Source organism: Chrysemys picta, chromosome 2 (genome assembly GCF_011386835.1).
Source record: "Chrysemys picta bellii isolate R12L10 chromosome 2, ASM1138683v2, whole genome shotgun sequence".
NCBI classification, from domain to species: domain Eukaryota; kingdom Metazoa; phylum Chordata; order Testudines; family Emydidae; genus Chrysemys; species Chrysemys picta.
In genome coordinates this window covers 106822868-106841120 of record NC_088792.1, presented here as the reverse complement: position 1 = coordinate 106841120, position 18253 = coordinate 106822868, and the positions used below count along the sequence as shown (strand labels likewise).

The following is an 18253-nucleotide window of genomic DNA, read 5'->3' as shown; positions in this document are numbered from 1 at the left end:
GCTTGTGGTCCACTATGACCCCTAGATCCCTTTCCGCAGTACTCCTTCGTATGCAGTCATTTCCCATTTTGTATGTGTGCGACTGATTGTTCCTTCCTAAATGGAGTTTTAATGGGGTGGGTCTCACCACCGCGGCACCTTCTGCTGGCCGTCTTGAGAATTAGCTCTCAGCCCTTCCAATCCGCCTTCAGCTAGTGGTGTCATGCCTGCCATCACAGCTGTCTCCACTCTTTGGACTCACGTTGCTCCCCAGACTGCAGCTGCCTCTTCTGGGCACAGTGCTCTGGCTGTACCCCTGCTCCGGTATCTCCCCCCTTCCAGGGGACCGGCAGTCCTTAGTCCCGCCACTTGCTAACTGCACTCTGGATACCGGCCACTCTCCTCATTGGCAAGTGAGGCGGGGGGGACCAAGGCCCGCCTGCTACTCTGGGTCCTGATCCAGGGACTCTATAGCTGGCAGCCACCTACTGTCCTCCAACCTGCTGCCTATTTTCCCTGAGCCACTTCCCCCGTAGCCCTAACACCCTCTCAGCCCTTGTAGCAAGGTCCCAGCCTGGCAATGGTCAGCCAGCAGCTCACCCTCACACTCTGCTGCTCCTGCCCAACATTGCTCTATCTATGACACTTCTTCAGGCAGCCAGTCCTCCTCCTCCCTTGCCTTGCAGGAAGAGACTGCCTTCTGCTGTCCTGATCAGCCCTTTAATATATGGCCCTCGCCGGCCCTTATTGTCTGCTCCAGCAAGCCTTCCCCCTATTGGTAGGCTCAATAACCCCTTTCCTGGTTCGCGGGTTCTGCGCAGCCTCCCTGGTGCTGCTTTTAACCCCTTCTTTTCCCTATGTGGGGCAGCTGCCCCACCACAGGAGTACTTTGCATTTGTCCTTATTGAATTTCACCCTATTTGCTTCAGACCATTTCTCCGGTTTATCCAGATCATAATCTTATCCTCCAAAGCACTTGCAACCCCTCCCAGCTTGGTATCATCCACAAACTTTACAAGTGTACTCTCTATGCCATTATCTATCTGATGAATATATTGAATGGAACTGGACCCAGAACTGATCCCTGTAGGACCCCACTTGTTATGCCCTTCCAGCATGATTGTGAACCACTGATGATTACTCTCTGTGGAACTGTTTTCCAACAAGTTTTGCACCCATGTTATGGTAGCTCCACCTATGTTGCATTTCCCTACTTTGTTAATGTTGTTGTCAGCTCCTACGTGGTGCATGCTAAAAGATTATTATAATTTTTATAATTAAAACAGATTTTGTTCTTAGAAATATTTTAGTTATGTTGTGTTAGAGTTTTGAAGTAAAACTCAAGGTCTTGTCTGCACATACATTTAGTTTCTGACATGCTGGGGTGTGAATCTACCTCATGCTAGCCTGCTGCTTTGAAACGGGAGTAGATTAAAGCACATTAATGAACTGTTAGTATGCATCAATAGAGTCCATGCGAACAGTTAGTTAGTGTGCGGCAGGCTAGTGTGGGGTAGGTTCACACCCAAGTTTGCCACAAACTAAATGTTTGTGTACATAAGCCCCAAGAATAACTAGTGCCTGGATTCACCAGAAGTTTTGATTCCCGCTAGCTCAACCAGATTCCCCAACGTTCTGTTTTCCAGTCTCTTTCCAAAGCTGAGCACCCTGCCCTGAATAGAAATATCTGTTCTTCCTGACACGCATTTCTTCTTCCCTTAATATATATCCAAGCAATGTTTTTGTCTCAGCCCCAGATTTGAAGCCCTTTTCCTTCCCAGAACCAAGTCCTATTTCCTCTTCCGCACATCAGAATCTTCCTCTTTCCCCAGCCCTGATGGATGGGAGAACAATACTAATTTTCAAACACTTCCTTTTATCTGCTTTGTTCCTTATCCTTCCTGCAGCAGGCAGCACTAGCACATGATTACATACTGGTGCTAAGTAGTTGCTATATATACCCTATTACCTCACATCAGTTGGGATCATAGCATTGACTGTATGAGGAACCAACTAGGGGAAGAGCTTTTCTTGATCTGCTGCTCACAAACAGGGAAGAATTAGTAGGGAAGCAAAAGTGGATGGGAACCTGGGAGGCAGTGACCATGAGATGGTCGAGTTCAGGATCCTGACACCAGGAAGAAAGGAGAGCAGCAGAATACGGACCCTGGACTTCAGAAAAGCAGACTTTGATTCCCTCAGGGAACAGATGGGCAGGATCCCCTGGGAGAATAACATGAAGGGCAAAGGGGTCCAGGAGAGCTGGCTGTCTTTTAAAGAATCCTTATTGCGGTTGCAGGAACAAACCATCCCAATGTGTAGAAAGAATAGTAAATATGGCAGGCGACCAGCTTGGCCAAACAGTGAAATCCTTGCTGATCTTAAACACAAAAAAGAAGCTTACAAGAAGTGGAAGATTGGACAAATGACCAGGGAGGAGTATAAAAATATTGCTCAGGCATGCAGGAGTGAAATCAGGAAGGCCAAATCACACTTGGAGTTGCAGCTAGCAAGAGATGTTAAGAGTAAGAAGAAGGGTTTCTTCAGGTATGTTAGCAACAAGAAGAAAGTCAAGGAAAGTGTGGGCCCCTTACTGAATGAGGGAGGCAACCTAGTGACCGAGGATGTGGAAAAAGCTAATGTACTCAATGCTTTTTTTGCCTCTGTCTTCACGAACAAGGTCAGCTCCCAGACTGCTACACTGGGCAGCACAATATGGGGAGAAGGTGACCAGCTCTCTGTGGAGAAAGAAGTGGTTCGGGACTATTTAGAAAAACTGGATATGCACAAGTCCATGGCGCCGGATGCGCTGCATCCGAGGGTGCTAAAGGAGTTGGCGGATGAGATTGCAGAGCCATTAGCCATTATTTTTGAAAACTCATGGCGATCGGGGGAGGTCCCAGATGACTGGAAAAAGGCTAATATAGTACCCATCTTTAAAAAAGGGAAGAAGGATCCGGGGAACTACAGGCCAGTCAGCCTCACCTCAGTCCCTGGAAAAATCATGTAGCAGGTCCTCAAGGAATCAATTCTGAAACACTTAGAGGAGAGGAAAGTGATCAGGAACAGTCAGCATGGATTCACCAAGGGGAAGTCGTGCCTGACTAACCTAATTGCCTTCTTCGATGAGATAACTGGGTCTGTGGATGAGGGGAAAGCAGTGGATGTGTTATTCCTTGACTTTAGCAAAGCTTTTGATACGGTCTCCCACAGTATTCTTGCCGCCAAGTTAAAGAAGTATGGGCTGGATGAATGGACAGTAAGGTGGATAGAAAGCTGGCTAGGTCTTCGGGCTCAACGGGTAGTGATCAATGGCTCCATGTCTAGTTGGCAGCCGGTTTCAAGCGGAGTGCCCCAAGGGTCGGTCCTGGGGCCGGTTTTGTTTAATACCTTTATTAATGATCTGGAGGATGGTGTGGACTGCACTCTCAGCAAGTCTGCAGATGACACTAAAGTCGGAGGCATGGTAGATACACTAGAGGGTAGGGATCGGATACAGGGGGACCTAGACAAATTAGAGGATTGGGCCAAAAAAAACCTGATGAGGTTCAACAAGGACAAGTGCAGAGTCCTGCACTTAGGACGGAAGAATCCCATGCACTGCTACAGACTAGGGATCGAATGGCTAGGTAGCAGTTCTGCAGAAAAGGACCTAGGGGTCACAGTGGACGAGAAGCTGGATATGAGTCAACAGTGTGCTCTTGTTGCCAAGAAGGCTAACGGCATTTTGGGCTGTATAAGTAGGGGCATTGCCAGCAGATTGAGGAACGTGATCGTTCCCCTTTATTCGACATTGGTGAGGCCTCATCTGGAGTACTGTGTCCAGTTTTGGGCCCCACACTACAAGAAGGATGTGGAAAAATTGGAAAGAGTCCAGTGGAGGGCAACAAAAATGATTAGGGGTCTGGAGCACATGACTTATGAGGAGAGGCTGAGGGAACTGGGATTGTTTAGTCTCCAGAAGAGAAGAATGAGGGGGGATTTGGTAGCAGCCTTCAACTACCCGAAGGGGGGTTCCAAAGAGGATGGCGCTCGGCTGTTCTCAGTGGTGGCAGATGACAGAACAAGGAGCAATGGTCTCAAGTTGCAGTCGGGGAGGTCCAGGTTGGATATTAGGAAACACTATTTCACTAGGAGGGTGGTGAAGCACTGGAATGCGTTACCTAGGGAGGTGGTGGAGTCTCCTTCCTTGGAGGTTTTTAAGGCCCGGCTTGCCAAAGCCCTGGCTGGGATGATTTAGTTGGGAATTGGTCCTGCTTTGAGCAGGGGGTTGGACTAGATGACCTCTTGAGGTCCCTTCCAACCCTGATATTCTATGATTCTATGTTAAATAAACATCAGGAGAAGCTCATTCTCTCTGTCTCTAGGTTCCCTACAGAAATAGGCCTTCCTCCTGAGCCAATTCTCTTTAACTGCTGGTACCTTCAGGAGGCACAACAGCAAGCTTTCACTTGCGATGCACCCTACTTGAGAAGGGCAGCATTCAGCCCTGAAGAAGGGGCAGAGTCCATCCTGCACCTCAACCCCTCTCTGCTGACTGCCTCCCATTCAGAGCTTCTGTATTTTGAGTGGACTCCCAGTAATTCTGTGGCTACTCCCTGTGACTGTCACTGAACGCCCTTCTGGCAACACACTTGAATCCACAGATCTTACTTTAGCCTGCCCCTTGGTAAAACAGATCTTTTCATTTCCCAGGTCCCCAAACAACATACATATAGACATTACAAAAACGTAGTTCTTCATGACATTGACTTCACAGAGGCCTACTGGCTGTCCATAAAACCTTTTTGATTAGTAGTTAGCAATTAGGAGGTCCACACACATCTCCCTTAAGCCCTACATTATATGGACCAAGAGTATAATTGCTATACTCCTTCTAACCATCCATCAGTTCCTCTCTGTTGCCAGCTTGAGCACTCATGAAAACTATTTTAGGGCTGATATATGTGGAGTTCTGTTCTCAATTTACTCTCTTGACATTTTGTCAGCAGCAGACTCTGGTTTGAGAAGGACAATGCTTCAGTTGCTGTTGAACAAGCTTGTATTTTAAGGGATATCACTGTTTGCTAGTCTCCTACAGTAGGGCTCTGTGGAGGCAATGTCATGAAACTACAAAAGGTTATTAATTTATTAGAGATAATTCTTATACTCTGAATGTATTGCCATCTCAGAGCCACAGTCACCCTCTGTTAACATAACTTCAAGGCCCAGCTCCAAGTAAGACTTCTTGAGGTAGAGAGTAACTGAAGGGCGGTTAGAGGAGGCAGAGTATTTATGCCCTTGGAACTTGTAACTGCAGACTACTACTCAAAATTGTTCCTGAGGCCACGTGGGTAGGCATTCTTAATGGGTGGTGCTATAGAGACAATACATTTGAAGATGAGTTACTTCTGGTTAGTAAAGCCTTTCTATCTCATAAAAGGTGGATTGATTTAAATCAGTTGTTCTCAACTGGGGTACCCAGAGGTCTTCGAGGGGGTACATCAACTCCTCTAGATATTTGCCTAGTTTTATAACAGGCTATATAAAAAGCACTAGTGAAGTCGGTACAAACTAAAATTTCATACAATGACTTGTTCGTACTGCTCTATGTACTATACACTGAAATGTAAGTACAATATTTATATTCTAATTTATTTTATAATTATATGGTAAAAATGAGAAAGCAAGTAGTTTTTCAGTAAAAGTATGCTGTGATACTTTTGTATTTTTATGTCTGATTTTGTAAGTAAGTAGTTTTTAAATGAGGTGAAACTTGAGGATATTCAAGACAATACAGATTCCTAAAAGTGGTACAGTAGTCCAGAAAGGTTGAGAGCCACTGATTTAAATCAGGATTTAAATCAACAAGCTAGAAAATTTGATTTAAATGCTCAACTTTAATATTGTTTTGCATTTGTACTTTTTTTCTTCTAAAGAAAGGTTCATTCTCATTGGTTGTTAACCATTAGAACTTGTTGACTTGCAACTAAATATAGTAAAAGTTTTCTTATGTTTGGGAAATGGGGGGGTGCCGGTAAGTCAAAAATTCCGGTTAAATAAGAGGGAGGGAGTTTGGTTACAGGAGGGGGCTCAGGGCTGGGGGTTGGGGCACAGGAGAGGGTGTGAAGTGCTGGAGCCGGGTGGCGCTCACCTTGGGTGGCTACCCGCAAGCAGTGGCATGTCCCTGCTGCTCCTAGGCAGAGCGCTGCTAAGCCCACAGGCGCTGCCGCCGCAGCTCCCATAGGCTGAGGTTCTCACACTCAGCGCTCTGAACTCCTCGTGGCCGTTTCTCCGCCTAGGAGCAGCAGGGACATGTCGCCGCTTCCAGGGAGCTAGGTAGGGAACCTGCCGGCCCTGCACCAACTGGACTACAAACTGGACTTTCAATGAAGATCAGAAATGCTGGTTTTTAGAGCTTTCCAGTTGGTAAAGTGCTGGATAACACAGCTTTTACTATATAGGCTTTACCCTAAATTTGGTACTGTTTGTTAACAAGGAGGATAAACTGTGTCTATGCACACCTATTTAAGCAGCTTGTAGCTTAACATTCTTTTATTCTGATTCTTAATTTTTACACTTTTAGAAAATTGTGAATTCTTATTTAGTATAGGATTAATTTTTTACTCATGATTTGTGTTAAGCTGCATTTGGATGCAAATTGTAATACAATTCAAGTGCATAAAACAGCATTTTTTATTATTGAACATAACCTTTAAATGTATTGGACACATAAGAAAAAAATAATTTATTAAAGCACGTTTTGAATTTAAAACAGATGTATTAAACGAAGGAAGTATTCTCTGTAGTTAGTGAATTGAATTGGTCACGATGTCATTCAAGATTTTAGAACAAGTAGATCTCATCCTGTCATACACAGTTTTTAATTCAAGAAGGGAAGAGAACAAGTTTCTGTCAGTTTCTTAACTTTGAATGAACTAATTGTTTAGCTCTGAACTTGTTGAATGAGCTGAAATAAAGAAAATAGTCTCTCTGCACCTGCAGAAGATGTCACTTCTGTCAGAAGCTACTTTAGCATTTTAACAAACTCTGGTTCTTCTTTGAGTGCTTGTACACATGTTCCACTGTTGGAGTATGTGTGCCCGGTGCATTCAAACCAGAGACTTTTAGTCATCAGCACTGTGTGGAGCCATGCATGCGTCCTGAGTATCATTGTGCCTCCAACTGTGGGAATAAAGAGCAGGGCTGCTCCTGCTGCCTCTCGGTTTCTTCTCATTGTCTGAGGCTTTGATCGTGCTCCCAGTGAAGCCTCTTAGCTCACAATTTATTGCCTTGCTTATCAGCAGCTTTTTTTAAATAGATAATACTTAGTAGATAGGTAGTTTAGTATTAGTTTTCAGTAAGAGTTTATTTTGTTCTCTTTTAAGAGGAGGCCTATTTTCTTTCATTTGTCTCCTGTGGTGTACTCCTTGTGATGGGGCGGGACTCACCATTTCAGGACCTCCTGCTGGCCGTGCTGGGAATTAGCACTTGGTTGTTGGTGCACCTTCCTCTAGTGGTGTCTCACCACCATCACTTCTGCTCCAAGGCCCGCATTGCTCCCGGACCGAGGCGTCTTCTAGGCATGGCCCTCCAGCTTTCTCACTCTGCTTTGGAACCGGCTGTCTCTAGTCCATCCACTTGCCGCTGTGCCATACTGCAGCCTTCGGTCTAGCCCCTCAGCTCAAGGGATAAACCTCAGTCTGAATACTGGCCACCCCCTCTGTGGCAAGTGGGGGAGAAAGGGAGGGGGAGCCTGTCCGCTACTCCGGGCCCTGACCCAGGGACCCTATAGCTGGCGGCGATGTGCTGCCACTCCTCCAACTCCTGCTGCCTATTTCCCTGGGCCACTTTCCCGTAGCCCTAGCACCTTCCTGGCCCTTTGTATCGAGGGTCTCAGTCTGGCAGCGCTCAGGCTGGAGCTCCCTATTGCTCCCCTGACCCTGCCCAGTACTGCTCTATCTAAGTTACTCTTCCAAGGCAGCCAGTCCTTCTCCCTTGCACTCCAGGGAGAGACTGTCCTTGCTCTGTTGAGCAGCTATTTTTATATGGCCCTCCCTGGCCTTGATTGGCTGCTCCAACAACTCTTCTCCTGACTGGCTCTCTACAAGCCATCCTCCCATTGGTTGGGTTTTGCGCAGCCTCCCTGTGGGCTGCTTTAACCCTCCATATACCTGTGTGGGGCAGCCGCCCCACCACACTCCTGTAGAGATTAGTTGTCTTGGTACATAAATCCTCAGGTTTCAAAATTGCTTGACACGTGAGGCAGTGATGTCACTAAATGACAGACACGCTAGGTGTCTAATCTGTCTAGTGCTAGATGTGCTATATTGAGTTGATTTGGAAAAGAACCTGAAAGAGCTGGAGAGTCCTGGCTTAAGATTTACCTCATGAAGAGGTTGATGGCCTGAGCTCTGATCCTGGTATGCCCAGAGCTGATCATTCCGATTATGCCTCCTCCAGAAGCATTCCTGCAGCTACCTCATCTTCAGTTGCTGTTCTGTCACCAAAAGACTCTGCCTCTGACAAAAGGAGGAAGTCCCACAAAACTTCCAGAGAGAAGAGGCAGCAATCCATCCCTGGCCCTTCATCTGAGGCCCTTAAGACTTCTAGCTCTTTAGAGCATAAGGGCAGCTCAGAACCTAGGAAAGACTTCTCAAGAACCATGTAGCTCTGAACATCATGCTTCAGCAAGTGGTGAAAACTTGCCTTATAAGCTGTCAGGTACCAATCTGGCTGATTAAAGAGGACAGGTGTCACTAACTCAGGTTCTGTTTCCAGGGATTCAGTATACAGTGATATCAATGATTCTGATACTGATCACCTTGGTAGCAATGAGGCCAGCCCCGACGATTCCATCCCTTCCTCCAGTACTGACAGCCCTGGTACTGATGCTGTGTCCAGTTTCACTGTTGGCACAAATCGACTATTGTAGCAATCCTATCAGTACTATCTACTCCTTGGGCCTGCATAGCAGCCAAAGATACATTGTGTTCATTGGTCCCAGACACTCTTCTGCTTGTGGCCCAACAGGTCCCACAGCAAACAGTGGTTTCAGTATCCACCTTGGTACCAGTGAGACAGTCACATCTGAGGGCACCAGGCAAACCTGCTGACATCATCATCCCATCCCAAGATCTGAATGACTGATAGGCTGCTCTTGGGCTACAGGATGCCAACTTTCATGTGGTCATCCAATTAAGCCATGGAAAATAAAAGATTTCTAGTTGGGGTGTGCTACTACCAGTACACAGTGCTTGTTTTTAGTCTCTCATCAGGTCCCAGAGTTTTTACAAAATGTATGGTGGTATTAGTAGATTCAGTTGTGGCTCATCCAGCTGGGTCTGAGAATAAACAAGGCAAGTTGACACTGTCCCGTCGTCCCCCCCGTAGAAAGAATCAAGTTATTTGGGACCATTCTCGACTCTTACTGCAACAGCCTATCTATCTCCAGAGAACTTCAGTCCATCCTATGCAGTAATCTGCAGGTTCATCCATGTAATCTTGCCTTAGATTGCTAGGAATCTTGGCATCTTGAATTTACGGGACTCAGCATGCCACCACACTTTACCAGTAGTACATGCAAAGCTGGTTGAAGTCTATATTGGCAAAACAAATATCCTCTGGACATGGCGGTTCATGTATCTTTCTGAGTCCTATTATCATTAAGGAGTAGATGACTCTGAAAAATGTGTGCAAGGGAGTTCCCTTTTCTCCCCCCACTTCCATAGAAAACACTAATGGATGAATCCACTCTGGGCTGGGGAGCAGATCTGAACAGAGTGTAAACTCAAGGTCAGTGATTTTGCAAAGAAACAGCCCTTCATATAAACAACGTAGACCTGAGAGCCTTTCTTCATACCTGCAAAGCACAGTTGCCAACATTCACGCGGTAAATAAGCACCCCAATTTTCACAATGAGCCAAAAATCAAGCTAATCCCATTTCAAAACAAGGCCAAAACAAGCCAATCCCTAATAACCACAACACTCCATGTAACTAGATCCCTGCGGTGTGCAATCTGGGACTGTGGTGGGCCCGCTGTTCACCTCCTCCCCTTGCCACAGCTTGCCCCCCCATTTCCCCTGCTTACTAGGAGCCGATCAAAAAAAAGAAAGAACAAGCTACAAGCCGAACAAGCCACAAACCAAAAATTAGCCAACAAGCAACTCACAAGCCAAATAAGGCAAAAACAAGCCCAATTTCATGTTGTGAAGGCCAAGACAATAACAGGGTTCAAAAAAAAAAAACTAGATACATTCATGGAGGATAGGTCCATCAAGGGCTATTAGCCAGGATTGGCAGGGATGGTGTTTCTAGCCTCTGTTTGCCAGAAGCTGGGAATGGGCAACAGGGGATGGATCACTTGATTACCTGTTCTGTTCATTTCCTCTGGGGCACCTGGCATTGGCCACTGTCGGAAGACAGGATACTGGGCTAGATGGATCTTTGGTCTGACCCAGTAGGCTGTTCTTATATCAGTGCAGCCTCCCATAACCTTATCTTTATTCTTGGACGCAATTGCTGAGACCCAGTCAGATTTTGTACCCCAATCCTTGCAGTCTCCACCTCACAGCATGGATGCAGAGTGGCTACATTTATCAGAAATAAACTGTTTGCATAGATTTCAAAATATCCTTATTAACAGGAAGAAAGGACTCTACCAGAAAGGCTTATCTGGCTAAGTGGAAGCGGTTTTCAATGTAGGCCTGGCATCATCAACTGCCTCCATCCAAAGCACAGGTCCAAGAGGTATTGAATACCTACTGGAACTAAAGAATTTGGGCCTATCAGTGAGCTGCAAGGTCAACTTTCAGCAAGCTAACTCCACCATTCGCCCTCCTATTCAGAGATGTTCTGTTTTCTTTATCCCTGTAGTAGGAATACTTATAAAAGGCCTAATAAGGGTTTTATACACCAACAAGAGAACTAGTCCCTTTCTGGGACTTTAATTTAGTCCTCACAGGCCTTATGGGACTGTCCTTTGAACCACTGGCATACTGCTGCCTTTCTTACTTATTAGCTAAGACAGCATTTCTAGTTGCAATAACATCAGCAAAGAGAGTAAGAACATCTAATGGCAGGACTTCCATATACTGTCTTCTATAAGTAGTCTTGGCAGAATTTGTCGGGGTTTTTTATATGTAATTGACAGATAATCTAGATGTTTACACTTCCCCCCCCCCCAATTTGTATTTATTTAAATTTTCATGGTTGAGGGAAATTCTGCAGGAGGGGACAATAACAATAACTATTTAATAGTAGATTCAAAAAGTTAAAGCATTGTAACCATTAACACACGCATTGTCAACATCACATGTCAAAAATATATAAAGTAAATTTCCTTAAATCAAACTCTAAGTTCTCAAGTATCATTTTTCTTTCTTTGCCAATCTCTAAATTTCTGTCATTATCGGTGGAAAGGGTCTTGCATTGGTTTGTGTGTGTATGGTGAAATGAACATTTACTAACAAAAATCGAATCCTTCCAAGCCTATCTATAAGTATAAGGTCTCATTAAAACCTCATCAAAAATTCCTGTCAAAGATGGTTTTGAAATTCCACTTAAATGTGGTTATATCACTACTGATAATTTTTCTCATGGACATTTATAGAGTTGCTACATCCATACGTTCAGTCAACATTATGCCATAGTGAAAGCATTGAAATGACAGTTCTACAATCACAGTTTGAGTAGACGACAGTGAGTTTCCATCTCCAAAAGAGAACTGTTTGGGAATCATTGAAATACAAATATGTACAAGCAATCAAAGAAGAAGAATAAGAAACAATTATTTACTACATTCACTGTGGCTCTTTGATATTTGTTGCAGGCGTACCGTATATACTTGTTCATAAGCCGAATTTTTTTAGTAAAAAAGGGAAGCACCAGAGAAGTGGGTCGGCTTATGAACGGGTATAGAGAGGGAGAGGTGGGACACAGCCCCTCCCCCCAACAGAGGGAGCAAGGAGAGGCAGCACAGCCAGAAGAGCCAGAAGGGAAGAGGCGGGGCCAGAGTCTCTCCACTTCTGGCCACGCTGCTCTCATGCCAGCCTCCGAAGCAGCTGCAGCTCCGGGGCTGGCAGGTTGCAGCTGTGCTGCTCGGCCCGGCCCCCCAGAGCAGGCTGTGGCCATGCTGCCCGGCCTGCCAGAGCACCGGCCCAGCCCGCTGGAACATGCTGCGGCCACGCCGCCTGGTCTGGCCCGCCAGAGCAGGCTGCAGCCACGCTGTCCAGCCTGCCGGAGCAGCTCCAGCCAGGCCAGAGACATCCTCTCCTGGCCCTCCCCAGATAAGGTGGGAAGGGATGGGATGGGGAGAGTGTGGGTGGTCACAGGGGTTACTTTCCTGACCCCCAGCTTCTCCCCCCCCAAAAAATTTCCCCACCAGTTGCTGTCCCAGCCCGTCAGGGTAAGCAGCTGGTGCGCCAGAACACTTTGTTTACTTAGGTTTACCTCCGTGCCTGCAGATGCTCGAGGTAAATAAACCATCTTGGCCCACCAGCAGCTTATCCTGATGGCCCGGGAGTCAAAGTTTGCTGACCCCTGAATTATAGGGTCAGCTTATGAACGGGTCATAAAAAATTTCCATTTTTACTTATCTATCTTGGGGGGGGGGTTGGCTTATAAACGAACTGGCTTATGATCGAATATATACAGTATATATTCCATTACCCACTCCCCATCCACATTACAATGGATTGTATTGTTACCAAGATTCCAGTGGTGAAGGAACAAGAAGCCAGTTGGAGCGATCCTGCTCTTGCCTGGAGGTATAAGAGTACTTATGGTGTATGTGCCAACCCATTCGGTACTGCTAACCAAAAGTCTCTTGCTTGAGTGTACTGGGTGCACAGACACCTCAGTGGAATATATGTATAAAACACATCTTGAAAAACCAGCTACTGTACAAGTAAGTAATTTTCTTCCAGGTGTTTAGCCAATGACTTCTACCAGTTCAGTGGTTTAATTTTCTTTAAAATGTCAGCAATGTGTATACTGCTCGAATATTACTTTATTTGAATAATTATAATACGTTCAGGTCTTAACATATGTTATAATTTCAAATTTAATTTTAAACGGGGTTTATTTTTAAAAAGAAAATTAATTTAAATAATAACCCATTTTTAATCAGTTTTCATCCTGGTTTCAGATTTGTATTTATAACATATTTTAATTTGCAGATTTGTCATTTTAAGCTTATAAAAATCTTAGAAACATAAATTTAATATAATTCCTGTTCATTCTAGTGGTTTAAGTGCCTCTTAAGGTATATAAAATAAAGCATATTTGAAGGTTAAATAAAATGTTTGGGTAATTGCTAAGATCCTCCATTAAAGTTCAGTTAACACAAAGTAATTGTACCACTTTTGTGTCTTCACAGGACCATTAGATATAAAACAATTATTTTTGTGTTGGTCTTAAAAACATTACTGCAATGTTTTCATTTTCTTTCAGGAGTTAGGCTACAGATATAGATGAAATACAGTACCAAAATTCATATCTTTTGTGGGCTCCTGATACGTTCCTGGCAACTTGATTTCATCCCATGGGATAAGATAATCAGAAACCCAGACTTGATTTATAACTTAATAGTCTTTGTCCACATTTGTTATCTTTTATAGTTTGATTTCCTGTAGTAATTTGCTTTAATGGACTAGGTACAAATTTAGCTTGCCATTACAATAATTTGAATTTCTCCAGTTCTCTCAAAAAAGTGAATTTAAAAAAAAGAAACTATATCTGATGAATAATCATTTCAGAGTTCTAAATACAATGTATTGCCCAAGCAAATATTGAAATTGTACTAAAAATTGGAGTAGAGCAGAAAATGTCAGCACATAGGATTCAAGAAGAAATTAACATGTCAAGTGCACTTAAAAGTTTGTGAAGTGTGAAATGGTATATTAGATAGGTACAAATGAAATATATGAGGTGAAGTATTTTGTGGAGATGTTTATACATGAAGGGTGAAGTTAGGCCAGTGGGAATTTGTGCTCAATAAGGAAGATTGAGACAAGTTATGTTTACTGTAAGAAACTTTATATCTTTTCCCAGCAGCCAGCTCAGCAAGCAGTAGGCTGTTTGCTTAAGATTTTTTCTCTTTTTCATGCCTTCCCCTAGATGGCAGACTGAGATTGAGCTGTTCACAAATAATGTTTTATATGATTATTATCATATAACACGGAATTCTCTGGGAGAAGAAGTGGGCAGGCAGAGTGCAGTTTTCCTTCTGACGTTGAGACACACTGGGGAGAAGGAAGGCTATTTACCAGCCCAGCTGATGTGGAGACTGGGAAGTGCTATTTGCTACATGTATATTTAGGGTTTCCTCCAGCAGACCCATAGAGATGTGCTGAAGGGTGGATACAGAGCTTTACATACCATTTCCATACACGCTTCCTCACTCTCCCTAGCAGTGGGAGGAAAATTGTGACTCTTCTGCAGAGAGAGAAGGGCTCCTGAATCCTACCAATCATTGTTACTGTGATGCTGTCCTTTATGCTTAATTAATGAAAATGTCAGACAATCATCATCCTTGATTCAAATACATGTGTAATATTTGTATAGTGTCTAGCAAAATGGGACCCTGCTCTCGGTTGGGGCATTTAGGCATTACCATAATCTATATAGTTAATACAGTGGTTTTTAGGGTTGGGATGAGGGGCCACTTGCAAGCCTCTTCTGCTAAATGGTGAATAAGCTCTGCCCATTTCTAATGGCATTTGAGAAGACCTCTAAAACTCCTTTGAGTCACCAGAAAGGAACAAGCAGAGTCAGGCAACCCTCGGTGGTTGCCATAGGTCAGATGAACTTCGCTAAGGTTCTGTAACAATGGGAATAGACAGGGTGAAGCCCCACAAATCCTGTTGAATTAATAGGTGTCAGGTAGGATAAGACTTAGTGGACACCTTTGGGCTACAAAGTGGGGAAGCAGGTATGCTCCAGCTACAGGAGTATACCTGCTTGAGTACAGTGGGGCTGAGCATTAACACCCTCACTGCCCACCTTTTCCTCTAAAAATGCTATAATTGTCAAAGTATAGTGATGTTCAAGGGAGCCAGGAGAACCACAGACAAACCAATCACCTGGCTGTGATCCTTCTTGCTTCCTCCTGATTACGTATGTTGCGAGCTAACATATCCTATACAGGCTAGGGTCAGTCCCTAGCTGAGTGTGTACTGATTTCACAGAATGGCATAGCATGAGTTAACCAGTAGAAAAGTTCTTCTGCTCACAACACCATCTTTGGCCCCACACATTGATGTCTGCTTGTTTGTTGCATTCTCTGTGCACTTGCTACTTATTAATAGATTCTTAAAAGTCAGTTTTGTTTTAAATTTCCCTTTAAGTACATCTGTGTCCACTAGGTGGAGATAAAGCAATTTAGTTCAAACATTACTAGGTGTTGACCACACTAGAATCTGTTGGCAGCTGCTGCTCACTGGTTTTCAATAGTGAAAAAACTTACTTGGAGTAGAGCAATGGGGAATCAGAAAGTCATACACACTACTTTTGTGAAGAGAAGAATATTATATCTAATGAATGGACAGCATGTAAAAATACATTTTTACATTTGTCCTTTTTTTTTTAATTCAAATATTAGTAGGTTAGAAAAATCTGATCTTGCCAATTAGTTGAATATTACATCCCAAGGAAAGGCTTTTAAACATTTCTAATCTAAGCAATATTTTAGATACCATTCATTTCGTTTTTTAAAATTTCTTTTGTTCTGTTTTCTCTGTCTGTAGTTGTCTGCAGCCCAGGATCATATAATCCCCACGATGGAGTTCACTGTCTTCAGTGCAACCATACTTTGATATATGGAGCAGCAAAATGTTAGCAGAATATCAGTAGGAATACATTGCTTTTCAGTAGCTCTGATGTATTTCATTTTTAATATAGTAATATCAATAAAATGATTTTAACAACTTGTGAATTTTGGTTCCATCAATTTGTTTTAAAAAGGAGTAATATCTAGCCCTTTTAATAAAATATTAGGTCTTGTACCATTTTTGAGTATTTGATTTTTTTAAAAAACTACATTTAGTGTTTATGAAATATGCCAGATTGACCGCTGTGACGACTAAAGCTCTCCAATTACTCACAGAACAGACCGAGTACTGGCAATGGGCATGTATACTTCCCTACAAGTTGCTTACGAATGTGCTTCTGCTTTTTCTAGAAGGACCACCTCTAGGGGTGTACATGTAATTTCATCTTCCAGATTATCCAGTCCTTTCATAGACTGTTAGAGGACTGTGAGGAGCACAGGCTCCACAGCAGTAGCTCAGAGTTGGAGCACACTGGGACACAGATCCAAGTGTGAGACTCTACTAAATTGTGTTTCTTCCATGAACAATTACCAGGTAAGAAATTATTTCTTTCTGATAGCGGTGACTTCAGTTTCCATGGTAAGTAGGGCATCAGCCATTCTACATTAAATTTCATAAGCATAAATTAGTGCTACAGGCCCATATGCAGTTCCTCCCAAAAAAGTGGCAGAATTTCAATTTAATAAATCAGTCATAATATTATCACTATTTTCACTGCAATCTTATGGCCATGCCCGCAGTACCCAAATTGAACATTAAAGCTCTCTTGGCTCTTATCTGGAGTAGGCTAAATCTTTAGATAAAAGATCTATTTATATCATTTTACACCGGTATAATAGAGTCAACCTGTGTCTAAGAGAAGCATGACTAACTGGTTGCCTTAATGCCTTCTCATTGTTATTCCTTAGCGGGTCTGACCCTTAAGGGCATGTTAAGCACACAGTCAGAAACCAGCCTCAGATCATTACCTAGTCAGGAGATTTGCGGAGCGGCCCTATGGAATTCTCAATATAGTTTTAATAAAACACTAGTGTTAGTGGAAACAAATTCATGTTGAAAAGTCTAATTTGTGCTGCAAAATCAGTATCAGTTTCTGTACTGAAAATAGTCTAGCTCAGTAGTTCTCAATCAGGGGTATATGTACACCTGGGGGTAGTCAGACGACCTCCAGGGTGTACATCAAATCATATTTGCCTAGATTTACAACCGACTACATAAAAAGCACTAATGAAGTCAGTATAAATTAAAGTTTCATACAATGACTTGTTTATACTGCTCTATATACTGTACACTGAAATGTAAGTACACTATTGATTTGATTTTTTATAATTGGCTTTTTTATAATTTATATGTTAAAAATGAGAAACTAATCAATTTTTCAGTAATAGTGTGCTGTGACACTTCTTTGTATTTTTATGTCTGATTTTGTAAGCAAGTGGTTTTTAAGTGAGGTGAAACTTGGGGGTATGCAAGACAAATCAGACCTCTGAAAGGGGTACAGTAGTCTGGAAAGGTTGAGAACCACTGGTCTAACTCATTTGACCCTTGATTTTTTTTTCCTTTTGGGGCAATAGGTGGCTTGAAGGTGGGGGAGGGGGTCTCCAAGTATTTCATTTGTTTTTTTAAGTATTTCATGTTTTCCTTATTTTAGACACTTCCTTGGAGTTTATATCCTCAAAGTGGGGAAGAGCTACCTTTGAAGGAAACAACTAATTCTGATCTCAGGAAATTTCATTTGTAAGTAATCTCAGCTCACCTAGTATTCCCTGCATGGCAAAATAAAGGAGCTGATAGCAGGGGCAGTTTCTAGCTATTTTGACGCGTTTTTAGGTAAACAGTTTAATACCATAGCTCTTCAGGTTTGGGATTTTCCAGTCGTAGCCTTATACACGTAGACCATATGTTTAAAAGTTTGGATCTGTTGCACTTACTACATTCTGAGAAGGAGCATTAAATACAGGTGCTTCAGCATACGTAGGGTATCCCTACACTACAAAATTAGGTTGATTTTATAGAAGTCGATTTTTAGAAATCGATTTTATACAGTCGATTGCATATGTTCACACTAAGCACATTAAGTCGGCGGAGTGCGTCCTCACTACCGTGGCTAGCATCGACTTACGGAGTGGTGCACTGTGGATAGCTATCCCACAGTTCCTGTAGTCTCCGCCGCCCATTTGAATTCTGGGTTAAGCTCCCAATGCCTGATGGGACAAAAACATTGTCGCGGGTGGTTTTGGGTACATGTCGTCAGTCGCCCCTCCTTCCGTGAAAGCAACGGTAGACAATCGTTTCGTGCCTTTTTTCTTGGGTTACCTGTGCAGATGCCAGACCATGGCAAGTATGGAGCCCGCTCAGCTCACTGTCACTGCTGCTGTTGTGGGAAAGTCTGCTGGGAGGGCTGCTGTGATTCAAGTAGCCAATGCAATCATTGAGGTTCTGTTATCAAGGGTAGTGACTTTG

General features: G+C 43.4%; 1 protein-coding gene across 2 annotated transcripts in view; it reads left to right on the top strand.

The window, feature by feature from the left end:
• ZPBP (zona pellucida binding protein) overlaps window positions 1-15942 on the top strand; it is an 80439-nt gene extending 64497 nt beyond the window's left edge. The window contains exon 7 of one of the 2 annotated variants that reach the window (XM_065583921.1): window positions 15707-15942. In XM_065583921.1, the coding sequence (XP_065439993.1) occupies window positions 15707-15798 (92 nt within the window). In that variant the 3' untranslated portion in view covers window positions 15799-15942. The remainder of the gene's footprint in view (window positions 1-15706) is intronic. The other variant, XM_005278560.4, reaches the window with a different exon arrangement.
• The last annotated feature ends 2311 nt before the right edge of the window (window positions 15943-18253 follow it).